General features: G+C 38.0%; 1 protein-coding gene across 2 annotated transcripts in view; it reads right to left on the bottom strand.

Annotated features, from left to right (window-relative positions):
• LOC306669106 (anthrax toxin receptor 2) overlaps positions 1-14,374 on the bottom strand; it is a 146,735-nt gene extending 132,361 nt beyond the window's left edge. For both annotated transcript variants that reach the window (XM_079152941.1, XM_079152942.1), the window contains exons 1-2: positions 14,275-14,374; positions 12,116-12,187 (exon numbers count right to left, since the gene is read on the bottom strand). In XM_079152941.1, the coding sequence (XP_079009067.1) occupies positions 12,116-12,180 (65 nt within the window). In that variant the 5' untranslated portion in view covers positions 12,181-12,187; positions 14,275-14,374. The remainder of the gene's footprint in view (positions 1-12,115; positions 12,188-14,274) is intronic.
• Between the last annotated feature and the right edge of the window lie 12,274 nt (positions 14,375-26,648).

The raw sequence follows: 26,648 nt of genomic DNA, 5'->3' as shown, positions 1-26,648 counted from the left end.
CCACAAGGAATAGTAATATCGAAACTACTTCAGTATTTGTTGTGAAACCGTTGTCAAGGATGCTGCTATCATGATGTGCAACCGTCCCCTATGAGGTCTCACAGCAGAAGTTTCTTTGTCACCCCTCAGAAATTGCTACACACTTCCTCCTTTCTGCTGTTTACAACTATGTAAACGTTTTTCTTACCCTGATTACCGGAAAGCCTACAGTGAATTTCTTATTCACAAATTTTCTAAGTTCTTATAGTTATCGCATTGCTTCAGCTTCTTTTCCAAAATCTTTTCTTTTAATATTTTATTAATTTTCTGTATATTACTATGTTCTATGCAGCCTCAAATGCTTTTTGTAAAGAGGTAGAATTTAAACAAATAAAATGGCTTAACTCTGTTTTTAAGTTGAGAATCCAAGGAACCAAACTCTAAAGGAGGAGGGAGCTGGGGAGCCAGAGAGGGAGGGTTCTGTTAGTATGTTTCAAATTTCTCTGCTGAGGAGAAAAGGGAAGGGGAGGGGAGGGGAGGAGAGGGCAGGAGGGGTAGAGGGCAGCAGGGGGAGGGCTCTCAGAGTATTCTAATGCATAGCCAGAATTAAGAACCTCTGATCTGCTGGGTGTGGTGCCACATGCTGTAATCCCAGCAACTTGGAAGGCTGAGGCAGGAGGATCTCAAGTTGGAGACCAGCCTCTGTAATTTAGACAGACCCTGCCTCAAAATAAAAATAATAATAATAAAAATAAAGGACTGGAGATGTCTGGGAATATGGCTCACTAGTTAAGTGCTGCTGTATTTAATTACTGGTCCCCAACTCTCCCCGACCCCTCAAAAAAACCCTCTGATCTAACCTAATTCCAAAACCTTCCTGTGTTGTTGGGATATTTGTTCCCTTCCCTATTTTGACAATCTGCTCTTTCAAGGGATTTGGGGTAAACAGGATGATCTCTTAAACTATAAACACCCTTTCTGGTATGATATAACTCAAGAGGATCACACTTTGATAGAATGTGTTTAAGACCAACCTTGTTTCTTCATCTATAAAATAGGGATTAAAAATACCTTCCCCATGGGGCCACTGTGAAAATCAAAAGCAGTAAACTGAGGGTCAAAGTTTTCTCATGTAGAAATCAAAAAAGGCCAGGCCTGGTGGCCCACACCTGTAATCCCAGCTGCTCAGGAGGCTGAGGCAGGAGAATGGCAAGTTCATAGCCAGCCCCAGCAACAGCGAGGTGCTAAGCAACTCAGTGAAACCCTGTCTCTAAATAAAATGCAATAAAGGGCTAGGGATGTGGCTCAGTGATTTAATGCCCCTGAGTTCAATCCCAGCACAAAAAAAAAAAAAAAAAAAAAGAAAGAAAAAAAGAAAAGGAAGAAGAGAGAAAGGGAAAAGCTTTAGTGAGAGGAAGGTCTTGAAAAGGAATTCCAGTCAGCCCTCCATAACCACAGGTATCAGCAGATTCAATCAACTGCAGACCAAAACATTTTTTAAATTCATCCTTGCTAAACATGTATAGACCTTTTTTTTCTCATTATTCGCCAAACACTATATTGTAACAACTACATAGTGCATATAATGTCTCAGATTGTATAAGCAATCTAGAGGTGACCGAAGGCATATGGAAGGATACACATAAGTTATATGTAAATACTACACTGTTAATAAGAGATTTGAGCATCCATGGATTTTTTTGGTATCTGTGGGTAGTCCTATAGCCAAGCCTTCGCAGATACTAAGGGATAACTGTATATGAGAGGATCACACTTTGATAGAACATGTTTAAGACCAACCTTGTTTCTTCATCTATAAATCAGGGATTAAAAATACCTTCCCCATGGGGCCACTGTGAAAATTAATCATTAACTGTATATAATGAGATAGGAACACTCAGGAACTGAAGTAAAGAGATGAATTTAAAATCCTGATTCTATAAGTAATGGACTGTGTAACCAAAAGCAGTTATTTAATTCCTCTGAACTCAGTTTGTCTCTATGAAATGTAAATAACAATGCCTGTCCCAATTTTGTTTCATTAATTCTATAGATATTTATTACATGTTCACTATGATGTTTATAATATAATGTTATCTGGTGTCTTTGAACATTCAGAGGGTTGTGTGTGCCTAGACAAGGGGTATTAGGAAAAAGGGAAGAGGAGAAAAGAGTGAGTCGTGACAAGAACGCACCCTCGTCATCTGCATTTCTCCTTTAGATTATCATGCTGCTGTTCCAGAAAACCTATAAATGGTGGCAGGCTGGATTTGAGGTGACAGGTCAGTACAATGGATAGGATCTCAGGGCCCAGAATCAGACTGCTTGGTTTCAAAATCCATCTCCTCCACTTACAAGGCATGTGAGCCTGGGCAGGTTATTCAAACTTTGTTCTTCAGTTACCTCATTTATAAATAAGAGCAATGCCGTACTTACTCTATGGAGCTATTGTGAAAACCAAATAAATTTACACATGTAAGGTGTCTGGAACAGATATTAGTTTTCATTCTCTTGTCATATGGTGTGTCAGAGACAGAGTAAAGCATCTCCCTCAATGCTTCCTTAGGCTACTCTGCATTAAACAACAAACACATCACACAGGTCAAGCCTGGGAGCTTGGCCTCAGTTCTGGCACTTAAGTTCCTCATCCTGTGACTTTGGGAAACTTGTGTAGTCTTTCTGGCCCCCCTTTTCCCCCTAGTTAAAAAAAAATGGAGATAATAATATTACTTGCATAATGGAGTCATTACAAAAAATTAACAGAGCTATTACATCCAAACATTTGGTGTACTTCATGGCACCTAAGGGATTAATAATCCATAGGAATAGTTTGCATCTATTCACTATAGCCCTGGTCTTTATCCATAGAAGATAATTTGAGTATAAACTGTCAGCCTAGTTAGTCACAGTTTGCACACCTCATCTGAGGACTATTCCTTTATTAGTCCTTCATGAAACACCTAGAATTTTAAAATTTTTAATTCATACAAACTACAAATCATATGCATAATAAATATTGAGTATTGCTCTTGAATAGTTAAATATAAACAATCTCAAAACGTACATTTTAGACTACAAATGTGAAATATTCTAAATTAGGAAATAAACATTTTCATATTGTACTAGCTAAGTATTTCTATGTATCGTTAATTCTTAAGTCCTTGAAAGTTTGAATTTAACAATACTAGTCAAAATTATGAAGGGAACAATCTATTCTAACCTTGCTCAAGAAATGATGGCAATCTTCAAATAATGGAAGTAAAGGAGAATGTGCTACTATTATTAAGAAACAAATATTACTTTATACAAAAGTAAAGGAGAGGTGAGAAGAAGTTAATAACAAATAATAAAAGTAAAAGACTTGTCATTTAAAATTTTCTGAGATAGTTTATTTGGTTACAACAGAATCCAAAGACTAGTGCCAAAATTACCACTCTAATTTGTTATTTGGATTTATTTTTACCCTAAACTGACATTTAGCTCATGAAGAGATTCATCTTGCAAATTTTATTGTTTCTTTTCATATAAACTATGGTACATAATTTCTAAATACAACTTCTATCAATTCTTTCCAATCTACATGTGCCTATTCTCTGACCAGGAGATAATGTTTCTCTCCCCTCCCCTTGAATCTGACTACCCCTATTACAACATGTCACTAAAATAAGGTAGAAGGTATGTTCCTGACCATCTGGACTCCAAACTTTGAGAACAATGAAAATTGTACTTCCTTCATCTTGGAATACTTGCTTTTGGAATATTCTTCCTGGGAACCCAGGCACCAAGCTGTGAGAAAACCTAAGCCACCTGTAAAAGACACATGGAGGAGACCCCCAGTTGCTCCACTAAACAGCCCTAGCCGAAGTCCTGAACCAAAAGCCAATTCTGTGACTGCAGCACCAAGTAAAATTACACTGGGCAGAGAAAACTCCCAGTGAGCCCGGTCAACCCTTGAACAGTGACAGAGAATATAATTATTATTGTCTAAGTCACTTATTTGGGAATGCTTTTTCATGAGTCATTGAATAACCAAAAAAAGAAACTAGTAACAGTACCAGAAGTGTCAGCTATGTCATCACTACCCAAGTTCCCATTCTTTAAGTACAGCTCAGTCCTATCTCTTGGGAATCCTACTATGTATCTATATATGTTTTTCATATATGCTCCTGGATCCACTTTCTGGGCTTTGACTGCACTTTCTGAGTCATCCTTCCTTTATTGTTGTTGCTGTTGTTGTTTGTTTTTGAGACAGGGTCTCCACTAAGTTGCTGAGAGTCTCCCCATATTGTTAGTGCTGGCCTTGAACTTGCAATCCTCCTATCCCAGTCTCCCCAGTTATGCACCACCATAGCTACCCAGCTCATTCCTCCTTTTTCATAAGAAAAAGATTCCATTTTAACTCCTTCCTGTCCATAGAAGTTTGAGGGACCAGAAGACTCTCATTTTCAAGTCTGTCTCTTTTAATCCATTGATATAAGTTCTTCAGAAATTTTGTGATACCTATGTATGGAATTATGATCCACTCTACTAGACAAAATCCATAAGCACAAAATTTCTTCAAAAGAGGCTCCTTTTAACTTTAGATTATAAGTCAGGTGAGACACATACCCAAAAGATTCTTAGAAACCTTAATGTTTGCCTGAGAACATCTATAAAGTAGACTTTTCAGATTCTTATAAGCCCTTTTGTGTAGATGAGATGAGCTATAAGTCCCCATCTTAAATCTTTTTGAACTCTTAACAAAGTACCTTTCAGCTGCACCCTCCACCTGATTTTTCCTGATTCTACAGTTTCTAAGCAGCAATCTGAGTCTGATTATTGATCTAAGTAAGGCCATTTCCTAAATTTGGGGAACCTTTTGATGAGGGAGACAGGATGCAAAAGAGTTTTATTCTTAAATCCATGAAGTTTTTACTCTTTATACTTTCTCTAAATCCTGCTTGAAAACAGAAGTTCCTTCTTCTGCCCATTTTTCTCCTCTCATGTTATCACAGGTAGCTGAAAGAAGCTACCTGGCACCTTCAACAGTCCTCCTAGGGGGCTCCTGAGCTACATCCATCAGCTGATTGCATACATTTTTAACTTTCCTTATTCTCACCAGACTTTCTACCACTACACACAAAGGCCACCTCTGCTTCTGCCTCCAATAATAAATTATGCACTGTTCTTTAAGTGTTCACATCAGTCTGCTCAAGGTCTTTCAGCTGCTGCGAAGTCACAATTTCTATGTTGGTTTCATAATGCTGCATAATAAATTAGCCAAAAAATAGATTGTTTCTCAGGATACCATACATAGAATGGGTAGTCCTGATGCTTCACATGCTGCCTGTTGGGAAGTTGGAATGAGTAGAAGGGTTGAAATGGCCTCACTCACATGCTGAGTTACTTGGAGCTAGTGCTGGTGCTGGCTGTTACCTAAGAACTCAGCTAGGACTTTTGACCAGAACCATGATTCTCTTCTATGTGGCCAGGTTGGGCTTCACCTACCATGTGGTCTCAGGGTAGTCTAAGCTTTATATGGCACCTGGTTTCTAAGAGTGCAACACAAGAAAACTCCCAGGACTTACTAAGTCTTAGGCCCTCGAACTAGTATTGGTACAATTTCACTTTCATGTATGTTCATTTTTTTAAAGTCAGTCACTAAAAGGCCCAGCTTCAACTTTTAAAAGTGGTGTGTATGTCTGAATGTGTGTGTTTTCTATACATTCTATCATCTTACAATTAATAGGCCTTTAACTACCTCTTACTGTCATTTATTACAAACTTGCTCATTTTTATTTTTATTAGTCACTCTAAGGCCAACATTTGCCAAGGTCTCTGTGGGTCTAGAATACAGACCAATAAGTCTAAGGTGGTGGTCCTGGATCCAAAAATAATCTGCTCACGAAGTACCCTGAGTTTTGCGAAAAGTTTTTCCCAATTTGCTGTGCATCTATTCACTCTTGGCTCACATCTGAAGTTCATGACTACTGCATTTCACATATTTTTACTCCATTTCCTCACTCACTACCTTAATGAACCATTAGAATCAACCCCTGCATCTTACCACTTCTGTGTGCCAGGTTTGTCCTCCAGCATGAGTAACAGTGTACTTAATTTTCTAGAACAAACTCATAAAGCAGATGTGGGGCTTCACTGAAAGTGTCTACTAACACATCCACACTAGGATCTGCACTGCTGCATAAGCAGACCCCTCTGGGTTAGCACAATGTGTGGCCAAAGTTGACATTTCTAAACAGGAGAAAATACACACACACACACACACATTTATTTATATATATATATATATTTTTTTTTTTTTTTTTTGGTTGTTAACTAACCTAACCGTGGTTACTTTCTCTCCCCACCTAACTGGCTTGCTAATACAGAGTAAATGTAAAGGATGACCATGTCTTTGAATTATGACAAATTCTGATTAATGTGAAAACTGCAGAAGGGAAGCACAGGGGACCTGAGCTCTCACAGTGCAGGACTCACACTCAGCATCAGACCCAGTTGTGAATCCTGGTTCTAATTACGGAGCTGTGCCCATGTGAGCTTGCAAGGTCCTTCAACTCCTTCAACCTTCTTTTGGCATCCTAGCACACAAAAGTGATGATGATGGTGTCCACAGATTACCTCCAACTCCACTTCAGTCTTAGTTCCCTTCCTACCTAATCTCAACATAGAATGAAAACAGAAAAGTGAACTAGACAAATAATAAATGATAAGTATCAAAAGGCAGGTAATTGCAGACACTTGAGAGAAGCAAAGAAAGAAAAGTGAATGGAATTACAAACATCTGTGATGTTCCTTGCAGGTGTCACACCCTTCGTGAAGCTTTCCCATGCACTATAAAGAGTTTAACTTGTTCAAGGTCACAGAGCTACTAGGTAGCTCCTATGTCACTTGACCCAAGGTCCAATACTGTTTTGTTTTGTTTTGTTTCAGTCTGATAGGAAGACTTCAGGACCCTCCAGGTAACGGTTGAATGACCTGTTCCCTGAATTCCATTCTGATTCCAAGTTAGCAATATGTTGCTATAGAAGGAGTTGGTCAAGTTTCTTTTCTTTCTTTTTCTTTGCAGTACTGGGGATGAAACCCAGAGTCTCACACATGCAAGGCAAACACTCTGCCACTGAGCTACACCCCTGGCCCACATTCCTCTTTTAAGTATTTGCTTCATTTTTTTACAAATACATTCCTATTGAAATAAAATTAAACAAGATGGATATATAAACATTGAAACTATGAAGGTTTTCCTCACATTCAATTCCATGCCTAAGATAGTATTATTTTCAATAATAACAATATTATTATTGTTTATCCTCTAGCATTTTTTCCATGCATTTTTATTACACACACACACACACACACACACACACACACACACACCATATAAATATTTAAGGATTTTATTTTGTTCTTATTTTACAAAACTAAAAGCATACTGACATTGTCCTGAACCTTGGTTTTCTCACTTGCTACATCTTGTATATACTTTCAATATATATGGATTTCCCAATTTTTTTAATGAATGCAGTCTATACATCTTATTTTATGTATAAACTGTAATCTTATTATATTATCATCAATTGATGAACATTTAGAAGAATATGAGTTTTCACTATTATGAACATTATTCCAGTTTCTAATTTTGTGCATATACCTGTCCTGGTAAAGCAGTGCTAGTACTTCAGTAGGTCTTAGTCCTAAAAAAGCAGAATTACTACATACAAACCCTCTAGACTTATAGATTTTGACAAATTTAGCTCCAAATTGGATGTTCCAATTTTAAGTTATCAACTGTGTATAAAGGACTACTTTCCCATGAATTTTTAATTCAGTTTTTAAGGAAACAGAAGAAACTCTTGTAAATAATAGAAATGTGTATATTGTCTGAATTTAATTGACTGTTCTATAATTTCCTACTAGTTTGCCTAAGGACTGTTTTTTCCCTAAGTAGTTGATTATTGTCCTCAGGTCAAACAATTATGACTCAGTTTGGATGCAAGTACATATATTGAAAAGGAAGTTTAAAATATTTACCACTGAAATATGTAAATAGGCATAAGGAAAGTAGGAAATCCAAGTCACCATCAATTATATAGTACAACTATAAAGAGAGAAAATATATGAGAGCAATTAATAACTCAGGTTCTAGAGTCAGAAGAACTTAAACATTCATTCAACACATAAATTGATTTTCTACCATGTGCCATGCCCTGTTTTAGGAGGTGGGCGATATGCATGCACAAAACAAATAAGGTCCCCCCTCCCCCTACTTTCATATTTATAATATGGTCATAGAAATAAACTAAAATGATTAAGAGAAAAGTTTCAAAAGTAATAACCAACAGTGTTGTTAAGAGGTAACTCTGAAAGAGGGTTGGGGTTCCTTTAGACTTGGTGACCACACAAGGCTTCTTAGAAGAGGTGACATAGGAGACAAGTTATGACAAGAACAAGCTACCCAGGGGAAGATCTGGGGCAGAGAAGGAGTGAGATCCTAATGTGCAAACAAACTTGGCCGTGCAGGGTCTGGAAAGGACAATGGCTGGGCTAGGCTGCAGGATGCAGGGTTTAGCAGAGACCAGGTAGGGCTCTAAGGCCATCAGAAGGCACTTACTTTCTATTGTAAGCCATTACACTGATTTAAGTATGAGAGTGGTATGATCTGTTTTAAACTTTAAAAGATCATTCTGTCTAATATACTACTTGCTGCTTGTTAACTGTGTGTCCTTAGACAAGCTACATTACTTTTCTTGGCTTCGGTTTCCTCATTTATAAAATTGAGATAATAACATTATCTATTAGATGGAATTGACAGGATTAACTGAGGCCATGCATAGAAAGCACTTTGCACACTGCCTGGCACACAAAAATTGCCTTAACAAATGTTTTAAACTAAATCACTATTAAAGCATTAAGATAAATATTGAACAGAACTGAGCATAATTCACTATCCCTATTTATGCATATAATAATGAAACCTTTAAAATCCATCCTGATTCCATATTCTATAATATGGAAAAGTTGGATATTTCCATATTGAATCAACACTTGGCACTTTCCTCTTACCTGACCCTAAAGTGCAACCCCAGACTATGTATGTATATGGTCATGTTCCTACTGACCACGCAGATCATTCATTTTTATGTTATCCGTACGTCCTGTATTTAAAGTAGACAGGCAAATAGGTAGGTAGGTAAATGGATGAACTAACAGACACATGAAGGATAAAAATCAGGGCGGTGAGAGAAAAGAAGGGAGTGATTCAAACTAAAGTATTTAAAAGAATTGTTTAAAATAATGAGCATATAAATATATAGCTCAAATTTCTTGCAATGTTAATTATTTCATTTGTACACTGATTTATTGAACACCATCCTGAAGTCATACAGAAGACACAGCTCTACATAAGTCCTTCCTGCCCTCCAAACTTGCCTTGTCTCTCCTGAAAAACTTTAGCAATACTCTGAGAAACACAAAAGAGCTACTTCTCATATTTACTGAGGTACTGAAGAATTACAGGTAACGGAACCAAAATTATGAAATCACTGTACCTTGCTTAATCTTTGCTTTTCGAATCATGTACTTAGACACCTATCTGTGAGCATGCTTCAAGAAGTTGGGAAAGTTTATGTGGAGGATTCCAAATTCTAGGTTTTCAAACAAAGATCCATAAGAGTAGTGGAAACATTTCCTCAACCATAAAACATGTAAATTGTACATACTTAAAATTGTTTAATGGAAAAAAAGTGACCCCATACCCAAACATAGAGCATCATAGAAATTTGAAAAATTGCTGATTCAACTAATAAAAATTAATAAAAGAACAATTTAGAAGAAAAAAATATCCTTTATTAGAAATTGTTCTATGATATAAAAAGTACCTTTCTATGTATCATCTTATTTTGATCTACACAACTCTCTAAGAAAATATGGCAGATTTATGTCTATATTTTATAGACAGAAAACTGACACCAAGTTGATGATTGCCCCAGTCTCCAAATCATTAAGTGGCAAAGCTAGAGTAGTTACCCAGGGTTTCTCAGTATACTTTCTGTCACCCCAAACTATTTCAATATGCCATAAATAGTGAAATTCATTAAAACCCAAAGCATTTCTATTTAGAAAAAGAGGAGCCAGCTACATATAAAACAGATTACAAGTAGTATTATTAAAATTACTCATGGTATATTATCAATCCTTTCAAGTAGGACAATATTCTCTTTATATAATTCTTCCCTGGTCATTAAAATACTGCATATTCCCTAGCTCTAGATAATAATAATAATAATAATAAAGTTTATATCTCTTGAATACTTATGTTCTAGACTCTGTCCTACAATCTCCATACTATCAATTCAAATCTTGCAAAAAATTTTCTGAGGTTGACATTATTATCACCATTATTGTCATTATCACTATGTAGATGGGGAAATTGAGGCAAAAAGAGGTTAAGTAACTTATTCTTGACCATATGGCTCCAAATTGGAAAACTGATGTAAACTGTAACATTAAAGTACAACAATATGCTGCCTCTTGAAAGAGAAGCCTCTTCTCCCACCCATTTCAGTCTCTCCTCTACAGGATTCAACCACCCATAAAGAAAGAATCTCTAAAAGATTTCAACCCCTTCCATGCATGTCTAAGGAATACCAATCTGGGCAACCAGTGACTACACTTCATCTCCAAAGTGCTGGAGGACCCATATGCAAAGTGCCTAGAGAACCTGGCACAATGCATGTAGCTGTCAATTACTGAGTCTTCTATGTGTCTGGCATTATGCTAAGTGCTTTTCTATATATATGCATGCCATAAATGTTAAAACTGTTCTTTTTTTTTTCCCTTGATATGCTAGATCCAAACCTGTTTCTTTGGAAATTAAACTGGGCAATGGAGAAAATTTCTTTTTATAAAGTCAAGAACTGTTGTATCACTGGGCATAGAAAACTGCTGTACAGAGGTTGTAAGGAACTACTGTTGCTCTGATCCCTAATGAGAACTGCATGTACACAAGAAAGTAAGGAAGCAAAATATTAATTGGAAGACTGAAGTCCGAGGCTGAACTCACCACCTAGATTTCCTCTCCAGAAAAAGGAAACTTAATGAACAAAGTTAGAAGCTTACATATAAATCTTTCTAAATCAATTCAGTGAATTATAAATAAATTCCTCTCCCTTGTGCCTTTTTAAATGTTATGCTTTCTTGACCTGTTCAAAGAAATAGGTGGTCAAGAAACAAGTGACAATCAATCATTGAAATTGATTTAAAAAAAATAATAATAATAATAACTATATCATTTCAGAAATCCACATGAAAGTGCATCAGTTTCCCTTGCTAAAACTACACATTGGAGAAATTTGATCTCAAAATAATGCTAATTCATTTGTTCATTAATAAGAATTAACCGAGCAAGATCTTACATACTTTGGGTTAAACAAAGTAAAAATAAAAATGAAGAAAATCTTCCTTCTAGCCATGGAACTTACAGACTACTAAGCAAAACTGATCTCCTTGAAAGCAGCCTTTCTTTAAATATGTCAATAGTCATACTTTCAGTCTGCCATGATAAGATCAAGTGAAAGAAATGCATGACATTAGATTGGGAAAAGCCACACCTCTTAAAAAGCACTGAGATCATGTGTGTGGTGTGTGTGGTTGCTTCAAAAAGCTGAATTATTCAACGTCAGTGGACCTCAAAAGAGAAGTCCTGTGGACCTTAAAGGAGAGAAAATCTGGGGTTTCTACTGAATCTAATAAATTATCCAAATAGATTCATATCTTTCTCCTTTCTTACCATCCTTCAAACCCTGGCTGACTAATACATTACATCCAAACAAGAAAAATGAAGAGCAACTCACAGTAATAGTGAGGGGGAAAGGTAGAAAATTATGAATACACAACTAAGGCAGGGATCTGGGCTTCCTTGTACATTCCACAGCCAACATAAATAATATTGATTTTCAGATTATCTGCTCTTTTCTATTGCTCATTCCTCCTTTCCCTTCTATTAGTATAGAGAACTTGAATTGTCTGTGCCATTTGCTTGATTCCACTGAGAGGCCTGAATTACTACTTGGAAATATCAATCATGCCTTTAAGATTCATCTCTACTAAAAAGCCTGCTGTGAGACGATAATGCACTAACCTGTCTCCAGTTAATGGCAAAATGATGGTTGCTTGAGAAGAAAACACAATGAAAGATAATCTCATTTCAGGGCTGCAAAATAAGAAAAGAGCCATTTAAAACATTTTTAAAAGAAATATTGATATAATACAGATGTATAACTAAGGAATCTCATTTGAAATTGGTCTCACTGATGGTCCAGGCTTTTTTTAAATCGAACTTCCTAAGTAGCTACACTGAGTCTGCTTAACATTACTGCATAAGTCAATTTGGATTTAGTCAATGCTGTTGGTGCTCAAATGCTCCTCCATGACTCATAGGAGTTTGCATTTAGAAAGAGTCTAACTAAAGATAAATTCTGGGCTGATGTAAAATCTTTCAGAGAAAACACTTCTTCCCTTAGTGTTAGATTCATCCCCTTGAAGGAGGCTAGACCCTTTGGGGTGATTATCATTAATCATATTTAGGGCTCTTGAGCAGCCAGTTTGACTTAATGACCACATCTATGATAAGGTTCATATACAATTCTTCCTGAAGTGAGAATATTTAAAGAGTTTCATGGAAATTGTAATAAAACAAAAAACTAACACATCACTTTTTAATGAGGTATTTTCAGTTTTGTAATCTCAAATATTATATTCCAATCAGCAGTAATTGTCCCAGTCAGCTACATCTTTTAGGTTTAGGCAGCTAGCTCAAATGGCTCTTGTTTCTAGTACATTCTATGCAACTATTATTAAGATCTGAAACTGAAGATATGAAACTAAGGTCTACAACTGAAGATCAGAATTATCTCAGACTCATACATACTTTAAACATCACTCTCTTCAGTAGTCATCTGGTATTCAATTCCTACATATATACTTAATAACTGAGCAAATAAGCTTGTATGTTATAGAGAGAATTGTATGCTATAGAAATCCACCTTGCAAACCAGACCAAATGTATATAAGACTCACTTTCGCAACTGTTGCATTGAAATAATTTTATTGCTTTTGATTAAAACTATGTGACACTCTGAACACCATAGGATTAAATCAGAAAATTTATAAACAACTGTCTGTTCTATTTTGACAAATAAGGACATAGGGTCTTGGTTCTTTTTCTTTCCTAGGCAGATTTACCTCAGACCTTGTCCAGAAATGAGAGTGCTGTACTTGGCTTCTTAAGCAGGGAGACTGATGATTGAACATGGACAGGCATACATTTTTATAGGGATAACTTTACTGCTGCCAATAACTGAAAGCAAGGATTGCCTAGGCCTCTACAGATTGTTTTGAAGTTACTTACAACATGACTTTCAAAATGTTTTGATCATCCAAGCCTGTTTTACAGAAAACATTTGGGCTAACAAGACTGAAGAAGCAATATTTAATGATACAGTTCCTATTCATGTCCTTTCCATTATCTTGATAACTTGCATTTGCTCATTGCATTTTTTTTCTTTAAAAAAAAAAAAAAAGAGAGAGAGAGAGAGATAGGGGGAAAAAAAGTCTCAAAAGCCTACTATTCCAGGGTTATTTTAAATAGGAGATGCCACTAATTCCTGGTTACCTCTAAATAAAAGAGTAAGCTGGATTTCATAGCAGTAATGCTTTTTTTTAGGAAAGGAAACCAGTCTTTCTAGTGAAGCTTATTGCATATATAGAACAGTTAAATTTTAAACCAGCCACACCACCCACACATTGTGTAAAACACAAGTCATTTCTTTAACACACACACAAGTGCTTTTTCTGGTAGTGGGTTATTAACACATGTTCATTTGAAGTTTTCCAACATTTTTTTCTTAAATAAGGACCTCTACAATGCTAAAAATTGTGTGAAATGGAAAATATATTATGGATACTATTAGCATAAAATTTATTTTTTAATGTGATAAATTATGAGAAAGCATAACTAAAATTCAAAACAGATGAAATTCAAAAAGGAAAAGACATTTGGAAGAGTATTTGAAGATGCTTCCACAGAGTCTAAGCCAAGTTTGGGGGGATCCAGATAAAATAACCCTCGAGGCCTGAACAGCTGTCCTAATAACATGCGTGCAATAACCTCCTTGAGGCACTTAAAAATCAACATTTCAGAAAAAAGGCTTTTTCCTGCGAAAGGTTTCGGAAAGGGGAACTTCTACATTTTGATCTATTTCCTCTCCATTGCCAAGAAAAGTAAAGTGGGAAAAATACCTCACAAATCTCTCAGTAAGTTGCTGGACAAAATTGTAAATTTCAATCCAGTTGTGTGCCAACACTCCCAGACCTGAAAAAGGAAATTAAACTGATCAGACAACAAAACTAAAATGCAAAACTTTCTTCAGTACCGAGAGAACGGGGAACCCTGGCTGCTCTCCTCTTCAGGCAACCTGGAGGATACCCTAAGCAGTAACTTTGGTGCTAGCCAAAGCCAAGAACATCCTCCCATTTGGGGGCTCTCTCCCTGCTAATTATTTGGAGCAGGACTTCAGTTTTCACAATAACACACAGAAGCCTTTTTTTTCGTAGAAAAATGGCAAACCATATCGAGCACGTTAAGGCTCTTCCTTGCTCCAATGAAAGCGCCCGTGATCAGGATGAAAATCAGGGAAACTTTAGACAGCGTGTGTGTGTGCTTAGTGGGTTGGGACCAAGCGGGGAGAGTCCTTGGGATAAGAATGCTACGCAGGTGGTCGCACTCCCATATCCCCAAGCGGCCCCCAACTGACAAGCAGTGAATATACACCACCTCCCCAAGAAAGCCCAGTAGCCTTGGAGTTCCCATCAACCACCACTCCATCCCCTCTCCAGCCTACACAGATCCAAAAGCGCTTGCCTTCGAAAGGGGGATAGCACAGGGCACCCATCGGCGGGTTTCCAACACCCCTCCCCAGGGCACACACGTTCATCTCAGCCTCCCTAACTGCAGGCTGATCTGGTGCCGCCCCTCACCAGGAGACCCTGGCCTCCCTCCGGCACTCACTTGGTCCAAGACGAAGTAAAGATCAAAGGCTCTTCTGCAGGACGGCTCCTCCTGCGCGTGCAGTCAACCCCCCAGGACCGCTGAGCACCAGCAACCACAGCCCGGGGAACAGCCAGCTCCCGAGAGCAGCGGGCCGAAGGACCCCCCGGTCACCATCCTGTGGGCCAGGGGCCTGCGACTCCCTCCTGCTTGCAGACCCCTCTGCTCGGCTGGGTAGATACGAAGGAGCCGGGAGTCACCAGGGACTGGCCCTGGGATGGGGGGTGCTGCGGAGCGGCTGGAGCGACGGCGCCGGGTCAAGCTGGACCCACCAACTGATAGAGGGAGGTAGAGAGGGAGAGAGGGAGGTCCTGAGAGGACAAAGGGAGTGCTCCGCTGCCGCCACAGCTGCTGCCGGAACTCTTGACGAATCCCAGTGGAAGCGCGATCCAGTCCTCCCCCTCCCGATTCCGGAGAGTTCCTGCAGACAATGAAGGCCCGCAGCGACAGCTCTCAAGACAAGTTCCTCCTCGGCTCGCGACCAAGCCTCTAGCGCCGGTCTCGGACCCCGACAGATAGTCCCATTCCGCCCGGAGGACTGAAGTCTGGCCGCTGTGGTGAGCTGCGGGAGCACGCGCCCCAGGATCGCGGCGAACCGCCACACAAAACTTGGGAGTGGAGACCCTCCTCTTTTGGTTTTCTTCCTCCGGCGGCCCAACTCTCGTCCGCACCAGCCGACAACTTTCTTCCCTGTGCTCGGATCGGACACGCGGCGCAAGCTGGGCCAGGCCGTCCCCTGAAGCTGAGGAGGCGGAGCGCGCCCTGGGGCCCGCGGTTTTGACAGAAGCCCGGCCAAGACCAAGAGTGCGCCGGGCCAGCTCCGGGCTAAGTGGTCAGTGTGCGCCCGAGGGCGGGCGGGGCCGGATCTGAGGCCCGCACAGCTACACACTCACACTTGTGGGTTCATGACGAGCTGAACATGACTAACGCTTGCCAGATTTTGGAAGGGGGAGAGGAGTTGAGAAAAACAAATGTCCTCTAGAAATTAAACATACCCACAGATCCTGCAGGCCTGGCCTATTTCCCCCAGCTTGTGCTGGAACAGCCCTGTGCCAGGTTTGAAGACCAAAGGTCAGCAATTCCCTGGGAGGTGGTGGCCTCCTCAGACCTCATTCAGCCCCACCACCACCACCACACACACGCACTTTTACATGAGGCGCCTGTATTTAAAAAGGGGACTTCTTTTCCTTTTTTCTTTCTTTTCTTCTTTTCTTTTCTTTTTTTTTTTTTTTTTTTTTAGAACTGCATCTCACACCAGCCAAGAAAGGGTGGGAAGGGAAGAGGAAGGGAGGGACTTCTTCAGGAATGAAAAGTTGTACCTCAAAATATTTTGACCTGTTGTTCACCCCAAGCTCCAGAATGGAGAATTTCATCTTGGAAATGATAATTGTTTAAGGAGATGGACATGTGTAAACTGATTTAAACATTACACAATGCACAAATATATGAAACATTGACATTATTATGAACAATTTTGTTTTTATAGATCACGTAAAGTAACTTAATTAATTAGAAATAATTTGATCTTAGTGCAAGCTAGGTACCCTACCCAAACTCCTGCAGAAATCTGAAAGTCTGTGTGACGTTCCTCTTATTCATCTTGCACTCTCTCCCTCCCTGTCCTTTTTGCCACCTCCACCTATAACTTCCACCTCTCTTGGTCAAGACTGGCTTTTCAGAACTTACAATTCCACTAGCATATCAATGACAGACAGTAGTATGAGGTGCCACCCTCATACTTTCATTTTAAGAGTCAATGCTTTATTATAAAAATTCACATCCTATTTTACACGCTGCCTTTTAGTAATTCTTCTGTTTGTTGCTATGTGTATTTAACTTTTCGTTTACATTGTCATTCATATGCAACCAGGTCTGTCAATTCTGTGAGGATAGAAACCAGTCAGTGCACAGGGCAAGAGGACAAGACCCTTCATTCATGAAGCTTACAGAGTGGTCTCCATTTTCGATTGCAATAGCAATCTAAACAGAATCCAAGATATTATATACCTTTACCAATTCATGCCATATCAATATATGACTGAATAAAATCTGTGAAAAAATGTCTGCCAAAAATTGTGACAGCAGGTTTCAGTTAACAGTGAAGAAATATGAGCTGTGAGGCTAACCATGTACTCTATCCTCAGAATGAAGTATTTTAAACACATATTTATTGGCTTCCTTTCCTCCTGGCTTCTTGACTCATTGCCACCTCATCGTCTGGACTCCACAAATTGGTCTAAGAATCTATCTTTGAGGCCCAAACTAAAGGATACCTTGATTTTAAACTTTTTTTTTTCCCCCCTCAAACCTCTCAGACTTTCTTAGAATTTTCAGTTCTTGGTCCACTGAGTTCTTTTCCTGATGACAAGTCCAGCTGAGTATGGTGGCTACTAAAGCACATTACCTTTTTTTTTTTTTTTTTTTTTTTTTTTTTCTTTTTTTTTGCCTGGGTAAATGAATTCAGTCCAGTTATAGAGCTTTTTTCATTTCACTCACTTGTTCATGTAAAATCTGTAGCAAAGCAGGATATGTCTTCTTCACCTAGTACAGACCAGTAATTAACCCAAATCACTTTCATCTAATAAATGTTCATGGGAAAGTCCTATTTTATGAGGGCAACCAGCTCTCCAGATTTGTTTCAGACTGTGGAGTGTCTAAGGACAGGGGACTTTTTAGTACTAAAACTAGGACAATCTCTGGAATAGTCCCTGGCAAATAGGACTGATGGTCATTCTATTTCACAAGCAATAGTGAGTAGGCGCAGGCGTTTCCCAAGCCATGAAGGAGTGACAGCAGCAGCAGCAGCAGGACTTCCACTTCTCACCCATCAGTGAGGAGAGGAAAGGCACTGGGCCTCATGTCAGCCAGAGACTAGCCTAACGAGGTTTCAAATGACTTTTGTACCATGATAGCCATCTTGGGACCCTGTTTAACTCTGTTTTAAGTCAAAAATGAGAAAAGAAACACAAATTTTTAAGGGTGGGGCAGAGAGAGAGAGAATGGAACTTTAGACTTAATTATTTAGATAAATAAAACAGAAACATTTTTTGCAATCAAATTATCTGGATGTCTGCTAAAGCATTTTTGCTTCACAATCAATCCATGCCCTCCATCTTTGAAAATCATTCGTTGTCAAATCACACTTCTAAGTCAATGTTAGAATAGATCACTTTATTACCACACACACACACAAAAAAAAAATCCTAACAAACCCCAAGACATTGTGTGTGTGTGTGTGTGTGTGTGTGTGTGTGTGTGTGTGTGTAATGCTGGGGATTGAACCTAGGGCTTTCTGCATGCAAGGGAAGCACTCCACCAACTGAGCTATTATCCTCAGTCCCCCAAAACATTTTAAACTCAGACAAATGCAGCAAGAATAGCAAGAGATTGACACCTGATGATTACCGTTTTAAACCCTATCATTGTTAATTTCTTCTACTTGCAGAGTTAATAATTATTTGGTAACTGATTTTTATTTAACAGATGTTTATTGATACCTACTACGTATCAGGTAATGTTCTAAGCCCAAATGTTAGACTCTCAAGAAATACAACCTATCATCAATTTATTTTTATTGTTCCCCCCATCATAAACAACAAAAAATGAAAATACAACAATAAAAAAAATTTAAATGTATCCTTGAGGTGTAAAAAAATCATATAATATATATTATTTAAGGTAGATATCTTTGTATGGCCTCCATGATGATAGACATGAGTCTCCTGGAAGTCAAGAACTGCACTGGGAGTGATTCATCGTCACATCACATGGGAAGTGATTCAGTACATGATAGCTACAGTGATTCAGAGGAAGTAAATAAATCTTTAAAACCTATAGGTGACAAAGCTTATTTCAATTTTTATCAGGTATAGTTATTAAACGAAACTAAATTTTCCCTATGTCTGAACTAGTTTCTGAGAGTGAATAAACGCTTTTGGAAGGTGCAATCTTTCTAAATTAACAACTCTATACATGACCAACAAGGGATGTTAACCAAGGTCAGAGAGAATAATTACCAACACCTGTCTTTAGAACCAATTTATTTTAAATCCAGTTTATCAGAACCAAACTTGAGACTGAAAGGAGGTATATTGGGTCATACTGTCAAAAGCAATACCTATGAAGGATCAGGAGAGAACAGGAATGGTCCAGGGGGAAGGTAGAACTATGATATAATTGCAAAGTAGGGTCTCAACCAACCCTCAAGGTGAGGACATCTGAAGCTGGGATGTTCTCTCATAGTTTTCCTAAATCAAGGAGGCAAGGGGAACAGGGTTTTGTATCCCCTCATTGAGAAGTCATCAAATGTGGGCTGCAAACTTTATGAAGAGCACAGGCAGTTTCCTTTGACTTAAGGGAATTCTGAAGAGGGACTTAGATGTGAGCTGTCAGTGGGGAAGTTCTGGGGAATGGGGAAATTAGTGTCCCCAATCCTGAAAGGAAGAATCTAGGTGATGCAACTATAGCATCTACAACCACAACATCCAGAGCACCCCACAAAATCCAAGGTACCTGAAAGTTAGCTTGATGAAAGTCCTCTCTAGGTATAAGGTCAGGCCTCAAAGACAGCTCAAGCTTGGCTTGGCATCCTGAAATGAATAAAGTCATGCATTGGCATCCTTCTCTCCTGCCTTCTATTGTAGGCTGATTCAGGTAATTTTCTCAATTCTCAAGCAATTAGTTTAATAGTGTTCTGTTTCCCTTACCTACTACACACTTCAATGTGAATTTTCTGAAGTGCAAACTGATCACTATTTACCCAAGTATTTATTGGCAATGCAATATCATTTCCTAACCAATTTAAGGACTTCAATAACACGGCCTCATTACTCTATATCCTTTAAAAATCTAGTCCTCCCAAGTACTCTATGATCCAGAAACCATGATAATCACTGTTCCCCTCAAATGCACAATTTATACCTTTGAGTCTTACCTCATTTTGTACCCCAATTTCCCTTACACCATGTTCCAGGTGTCAGCTGCTATCTCCTCTTTTTCTTCCTTTCTATTCCCTTACTGAACAATTCAGGTCAAAAGCCACTTAGCAGGGTCAACCAAATGGCTGTCAGGGTAGAGAGGAGCTATGGTAGTCCAGAGCATGGTATCAGAGGCTGAGCCCAGTGAGGAAAATGTCCCCATGGTGCAGGGAGAGGTAGCCTGGCAAGAGATATTAGAACCAGAGAAGGGTGAGGAAGACGTCCACATGGCAAGGTGGTGAGCCAACATGAAGAGTCAAAACAGCTGAGAGGGTTACCTTGCAGTGGGATAGTAAAGAGACACTGAGGTTTCTGATCCTGAACAAGATGAAGAGTGCTTCTGTCTGGGAAAGCTCATTCTGGAGTGCTTGGAGCCCAAGCGTGGACTCATGCAAACTTGAGGACAGCAAGTTACCTCCATGTCAGAGCATGAGGGATATGAGCAGAGACAGCACAGCAGAATGCAGTGTGTAACAGCCTAGGCATCTGAAGAGGAATTTTGCACAAGGGACACAGCCCAGAGTAGGGTATCTGAACTAAAGCAGAGAAAGGAAAGCTTCAGACCAATGTCATGGAAGTGAGGGACCCCAGCATAGGAGGTCAAGATTCTTTATGAAACCTTTCCTAACTCGTCTCTCCTTTACATCTCAACATAGCTTACAGTTATTCTTCTCATAGGTCCTCAATGCAGCCTGACATGACTTGATTCATAACTCACTTTTCAAATTCTAGTCATTTTACTGTTTATCAGTGAGGAGAATGTGGGTACTAGAAAAAAAGAAAACAGAAACTGTTGACTGCAATGGTGGACACAGGAATGAGCTCATTCACTACTTACACATACCCATTCTAACTGTCTCTCTGCCCATCAGAGAAAGATGGAAAAAATTAGACATTTAGACATTTCTTAGACTCCTGTACAGGCAAGTTTTCTCATGGTTCAGAGTCCACCCATATACATTCATACTAAACTTTGATTCAGAAAACTGGATTACATGATGTTTTAGTCAGTTTTTTTTTTTTTTTTTTTTTTTTTTTTTTTTTATCATTGTGACCAAAAGATCTGATAAGAACAACCTTAGAGAAGGAAAAGTTCATTTAGGGCTCACAGCTTCCGAGGTCTCAGTCCATAGATAGCTAAATTTGTGCTCTGGCTCTTAGGTGAGGCAGAACAACATGGTAGGAGGGTGTGGGGAAGAAAAGTAGCTCAGGACATGTCACCAAGAAACAGAGAAAGCTGTGCTCACCAGGGAAAAAAATATAAACCCCAAAGGTATGCCCCCAGTGCCCCACCTCCTCCAGCCACACCCTACTGGTCTACAGTTTCCACCCTGTCAATTCAAGTGAACTAATGCACTATATAAGCAAAATTGTTTCACCACTGAACGATCTTGCTTTGTTTCATATTGAGCTTTTGGAGGACACCACATATCCAAACCATAACACATGAGGAAAGAGGCAGGACATGGAGTAGGGTTCTTGCTGGTTTAGGTCATAACACAGGTGGTGCTCAGCACAGCCTGCAGCTCCCTCACAACCTAGTGCAGGAGTATAGTTTGGGGAGCTTTTCTTCAGCAAACCACAGAGACTGTGAGTTATTTATCCCCCTTAATATATTCTTTTCATTGAATGTAATGAGAGTAGATTCTGTTTTCAAAGACATTGACAAATTCTAACCTATAGTCTCTATGAAACTTAAGTTAGTAGTTTTGTCCGTCATTTATAATTATGATGAAAATACAATAAGTAAAAAAGATAACAAATTGTGAATTTTTCTCTTATTCATTGCATTTATATAATACTATTCCAAGGAAGAAAAAGCAAAGTTAGATTCAAGGAGGAGGAAAAGGTAGAGGAGATGAACTAACATACTGCTTAGAGAATTTTGCAAGACAAGTAAGTCTTTTTAACTACCTACACACAAAAAAACAAAAGCAGGAATTTTACTTAAAAAAATTCAAAGAATGAGATTGATAGATACAGATAGAAGCAGCTCAAAAGGAAGATAAAGCAAGTAAGGAATACTTAAAATGATCAAGGACAAAAATAATCTTTCAATATGCTACTCCTTGATTAAACAAATTGCATATTTATATCTGCTTCTAGAGGTTACAATATAGAATAACTTAGAAGATTTTAAATTATAATAGTAATATTTATTTTATGTGATGATAACATATTGCACTTGGAAGATAATAATAGAAACAAATTTGATAACCATTTTTAGTTTTTAAAGTGCTTCTATATACATTGTCTTTTTCATAAACACATTTCTAGTTTCAAACCAGCTGACTTTTGAGACATTAAAAAATAACAGTGTTAGGCCAGGAACAGTGGTATGCCCCTGTAATCCCAGCAATTCAGGAAGCTGAGGCAGGAGGATCACAAGTTCAAGATCAGTCTCAGCAATTTAGTGAGGCCCTGTCTCAAAAATTAAAAAGGAACAAGGTATGTACCTCAGTAGTATAGCACTCCTGGATTCAATCCCTAGTACTAAAAAAAAAAAAAAAAAATTAACAGCGTTTAATCTTTTTTCCTTATCCAATACCAAGAAGAAACAAACAAAAAACCTGTATTGTCCTGGGACTGGTACTTCAATGAAGATGCTCTCTACCCAATGCACTCAGCTAAGGGAATTCAGGGTTGACTCTCCTGTTCCCTTGCCTGCAACCTACTATGGTTGAAGGACACCCTATAACTTAGACCCCACCATTTGCACAGAGAAAAAAAAAAAACTCTCTTTCAGGATAAGCACTAATTTAAAGACTTTATAGGCAATATGAAAGAGAGAAAACTTTTTTTACTTGTTTATATAACATTTTTAACAGTCACAGTGTTTCTGCTCCAAGATATTTCAGCTTTGGATATTTAACTCCTTTTTTAAGATTAAAAAAAAAAAATTGAAATGTAATTTTGCTCTTTGGAGTGACTACCATAAGTACTACAATTAAAAAGATTTTTTCATATTTTGGAGGCCTTGTGTTTCTCATGGAAACCACTTGATTAGTGCACATCCAACTTTATCTTAACAGCACATATGGTACATAGATTATCTATCCCAGTTTTCTTGGGAAGTTCTTTGTAAGGAGTGGTAGGAAAGTTGTCAATCCCCAAATGGCCAATGGGTTGCATATGTAGCAAACTATACTAGCAAAAATATCAATGTAAATTCAATAATACTGGACCACAAGTGACTGATGATATTTTTTAAAGATTAATACTTCAGAAGTTTGCTTTTAACACTGATCTTCATACAGAGTTCACATTTATTCATCAAATAAAGGAGAATTTGAAGAACTCCATTTATATAAAGTTTTAAATATATTAATCAAATAATTATTTAATGCCTACTTTCTGCAAAGCAGAGATCTGTGCTTTTTGGAATTCATAAAGTCTATTAAAAGAGATACACTAGTTGGATATTCTAATTATTGAGCTAAAATACATATTTAAACAGGGCTTCACTATGTTGCCCAGGTTGACCTTGAACTCCTGGCCTCAAGCGATCCTCTTGCCTCAGCTTCCTGACTACTTGGAACTTTCAGCATGCACCACCACTCTAAGCTAAAATTGTTTCAAGCATTCATCTTATGCTTAACAAGTCATATGACAATAAATTACAATAAAGTTGAAATAAAGGTAGCTTTTATAAAAATTTGCTTGAAAAGAAAAAAAGTCACCCTATACCCTAAGCCAACCCTCATTCAAAGGAGTGGAAGCATAGAGAAGTGAATGTAGAGTACCTATGCGAACAGAGAGAGAGAAAGGGGAAAAAAATCAATTTTAGTGGAGATGAAATAGAAAGTAAAATTACAAATTTGGGCCAGGATAGATCTCACAGGAGGCTTTTGGTCAACTCTGCCTACCACCTGTTTTTGTCAATAAAGTTTATGGACACTGCCGCACCCATTTGCTTATGTATTATGACTACATTTTTTGCTGAAATAGCAGTGTTGAATAGTTGAGGTAGAGACTATGTGGCTCACATGCCTAAAATATGTACTATTTGACCTTCAATAATAATTGAAAAGTTTAACAAATTTTGCTTTTATAAAAACCTTTAATCATATGAACATTTTTGTAGACAAAATAGAGGCAATCACAAATTTTCAGAAAAGCTAGACCTTTCAGAAAGGTTCGACTAGAACCATTTTTTTATAGGGACAGTCAGGTTGATATCACAAGACAAATTAGAGAAGAAAGACAAGGAGGAGCTGAGAACTTTTAAAACTATTTTTAAAACAGATAAAATTTGGTAGTTTATTTTTATTTGTGCTCAATGAAATATGAAAGCCCACATTGTCTCGAAACTAAAAATTTCAAAGTAAAATCAGAAGAACTTTAAGCGTGGTAAGGCAAGGTTATTTCTATGCCTCCAAAAGAGATGTGTAATCTGGGATAAGCTCTGTCTGAAAAAAAGCCTGAGATGGGGCAGTTTTGTATGAACTGTGCATGGGAAGGCTGAGAGGAAACAGCACATGGGAAATCTCACTGTTAACCATGTCTCCTAAGGTCTTGGCAGTAAATAGTGAGCCAACCTTTTCAACTAGATCCATAAGGTTTACCCCCAAAGAAAAATTAAATTTGGTTTCAGTAATAGATGACAATGTGAACACATAAAAGGCACAAGGAAACATACTAGTAAGCCATGAAGTGTCTCATGGAAACTAAGGAGGAAAACATCAAAGCACTAACGGATGTGTCTAGACTCTAATTTTCAAAACTCAGGTCTCAAATGAAAATTTTCAGGGAAGTAGATTTTACAGTATTGATCTAGTGTGGATCAGATGCGCATTCTTGATGGCAGTAGACTTATGATCATATGCTATCATCACAATATGGCCGGCAGCGTTCCAGGAAGTAAGAGGATGTTTCCTAAAGATGATGAGCTAGAAAGAGACCTCAAAAGGTGTCTTTCGTAAGAAGTACAGCCCCCTTTTCATAAAGAGAGACATTGGGGAGCTAAATTTATTTTACAAACATTCTAATTACAACCAAGTTCTCTGGGACACCTTGGTTCCATAGAATAATGTATCTGTATTGTTTATACTGATTTATTCACATCTCCTCTCTGTCCGAAAGATTTTTCTCTCACATTAAGCTCAATTAGACATAGACTGAAAAATGACTTTTATAATTCATAAAAAATTACAGTCAACATTTTGATTGATAATCCAACAAACTGTTAAAGAGAAATAAAATGCAGTGCAAGTTCAATCAACAAGCTTCTGTTTTTGAAATTCTGACCTTGACAATTTGCATTTTAAAGTCATTCATTAATGATTTCCTGTCTGTGGCACAAATACTGAATACAAACCAAGTGAGCATAAGCATCAATATGTAAAGGATATTGCAGATAAATCCAGTACACCTTGAGGTGATTAGTTTAAAACTCACTGAATTTCTGGTCTTTGAATTCATGCCTTTTTTGTTCAATCATGATATAGTACAAGAAGAATCATGTGGACGTCAAAAAAATAATAATAAGCTAACAAAGCTGATATCTTCACCATTCGTTCATCATTTCCTTGACACTTCTATCAAGTGGGTTTTCCACCCTAGATTGACAATCAAAACAGTCAAGAATTCACATAGAATTTTAAACTGCAGTTGAGTTAAATGGTATCATGACACAATACTAAACTCCTGAGATCAAACACATAATTTCTCTTTCCCTGATACAGACTTAAGATATGTACCATCCCTTTTAACTAGTAATTTTTCTTACAAGAGAACTTTTAGTAGATAAAGTGCATTGACATTCTTCATATATGTATATGCTGAAATTTAAACTGAAAGCTAGCTCCATAGGGAAATAAGAAAAAAAAAAAAGCAGTATTTTAAATCTCCTTGTTGTGACTCAAGAAATTTAACAGTTAAAACTAAAACTGTATGTGTGAGTCTGAAATAAATTTATGAAGGAAATTACAAAATATTTGTATTCATCCCTTTACTAAAAGTTATGAGCTATTCTGTTCATAGTATATGAAGTAGATGGCTCCCATGATCGTGTCTGCATTTAATGTCCTGTATCCTAAAGATTTGGGAAAAAGTTTTGGGTATTTTGGGAGGGGATGGTTCCTCTCCTTCTCTGTCCTCTATTCCTCACCTTGCTGGTTTATTGATGCCAGATGTACACATGCATGTCTCTAAAACATCTGTGAGCACTATAGGCAAATTAATCACCTCCTGGGAATCAGCCCTGGGACTTGCCTCAAGAAAACAAGATCTTTCTTTCCCTTTACTTGTGCCTTGAATTTTTGTAGCATTTTCATATTAAACATTTCTTCAGATTTTTCTTTCTTGGGGGTTTGTGTTTTGGGCTTTTATATAAATGATGTCATTCTCAAAATTACCTTTTGAAAAAAAAATGTGTTCTCAGTCTATCTTGGGATCCTTCTTCAGGTTCCCTAACCTCTGCTCAGGTCCAGGTGGCTGTGCTGCAGCATCTGTCATCCTTTGACCTGCAGTTGCTGGGAGATCCATAGGGGATATCAGACATCCTAAAAGCCAGGAAATGCTTTCTTAAATGTGAACTATGTGGCATGCATTGAGGAACTATTAACCCCAAGATAAGAGTGACAAGCAGA

This window comes from Sciurus vulgaris, assembly GCF_902686455.1.
Source record: "Sciurus vulgaris genome assembly, chromosome: 9".
Lineage (NCBI taxonomy): Eukaryota > Metazoa > Chordata > Mammalia > Rodentia > Sciuridae > Sciurus > Sciurus vulgaris.
Note: the sequence above shows the minus strand (reverse complement) of the source record. Positions and strands in the feature narration are given on the sequence as shown.